This window comes from Cyprinodon variegatus, unplaced genomic scaffold (assembly GCF_000732505.1).
Source record: "Cyprinodon variegatus isolate N-32 unplaced genomic scaffold, C_variegatus-1.0 Scaffold687, whole genome shotgun sequence".
Classification (NCBI taxonomy): domain Eukaryota; kingdom Metazoa; phylum Chordata; class Actinopteri; order Cyprinodontiformes; family Cyprinodontidae; genus Cyprinodon; species Cyprinodon variegatus.
Genome location: NW_015151140.1, coordinates 15,314 through 16,126, shown reverse-complemented (window position 1 = coordinate 16,126; position 813 = coordinate 15,314). Strand labels below are relative to the sequence as shown.

Below are 813 nucleotides of genomic sequence, written 5' to 3'. Positions count from 1 at the left end.
CAGAAACCAGCCTGGCGGTGATAAAACCAACTGCAGACTTCAGGCGGCCAAATGGGAGTTGGGCATTTTCAGCAGCAGCTGCTGGGCGATGGCCCGCCGGGCCTCGTCTATTGTAGCTCTGCAGTTAGGTCCAGGCAGGACCATGACCGTCCCACGGAAGCTGCTTCTCACGCCCTGGATGAGAACCTTGTAGAAGAATTCGACAAATCCATCTGATCGGGGCAAGCCTTTGCTCAGCTCATACAATGGCTGGCCGTAGCCGTTCAGCTCACAGAACCTATGGAGGACCACCACCGGGGACACCAGGGGCTGCAGAGAGGTCAGGGAGACCGGCTTCCCTACTGCTCCACAGAATCCCTGAGACGGGACTGGGGGGTCTGGGTTGGCCTGGCCACAAGGGAGGAAGCAGGGCTGCATCAGGATCTTTGGAGCCTGAGAACAAGAGGGCTGTTTGGGGCTCAGATCCTCGCCTGGTTCCCACGTGACGAACACCTCCAATGAACAGTGCTTCTTGAGATCTAGACACAGAGGAGATACGTTAACGTTGTCTGTCCTGAAAACAGGTTGGAGATAATCAGACCACAAACATTTCATATGACAGACCAACACAGAGCAGGAGATGCTGAGGAGTGGCTCAGAAGGGATGGATCCCTTTAAAGGTGCTGTAGGAGATCTTGGAAAAACAGCTCTGTCAAGCTATATGTTAGAACATACACAACCATGCCTCTCCCTTCAGACCACCCCTCGAAACCACGCCTTCACAACACATGAACGCCTATGCTGTCTGCAGCACGTCTACAGCAGCAGGAGCAG

The 813-nt window shown here is 54.5% G+C and overlaps 1 protein-coding gene across 1 annotated transcript in view; it reads right to left on the bottom strand.

The window, feature by feature from the left end:
* Positions 1–813, bottom strand: part of dnd1 (DND microRNA-mediated repression inhibitor 1) — a 15,902-nt gene continuing 15,089 nt past the window's right edge. The window contains exon 5 of the mRNA XM_015394480.1: positions 1–518. Within this exon, the coding sequence (XP_015249966.1) occupies positions 40–518 (479 nt within the window). The 3' untranslated portion in view covers positions 1–39. The remainder of the gene's footprint in view (positions 519–813) is intronic.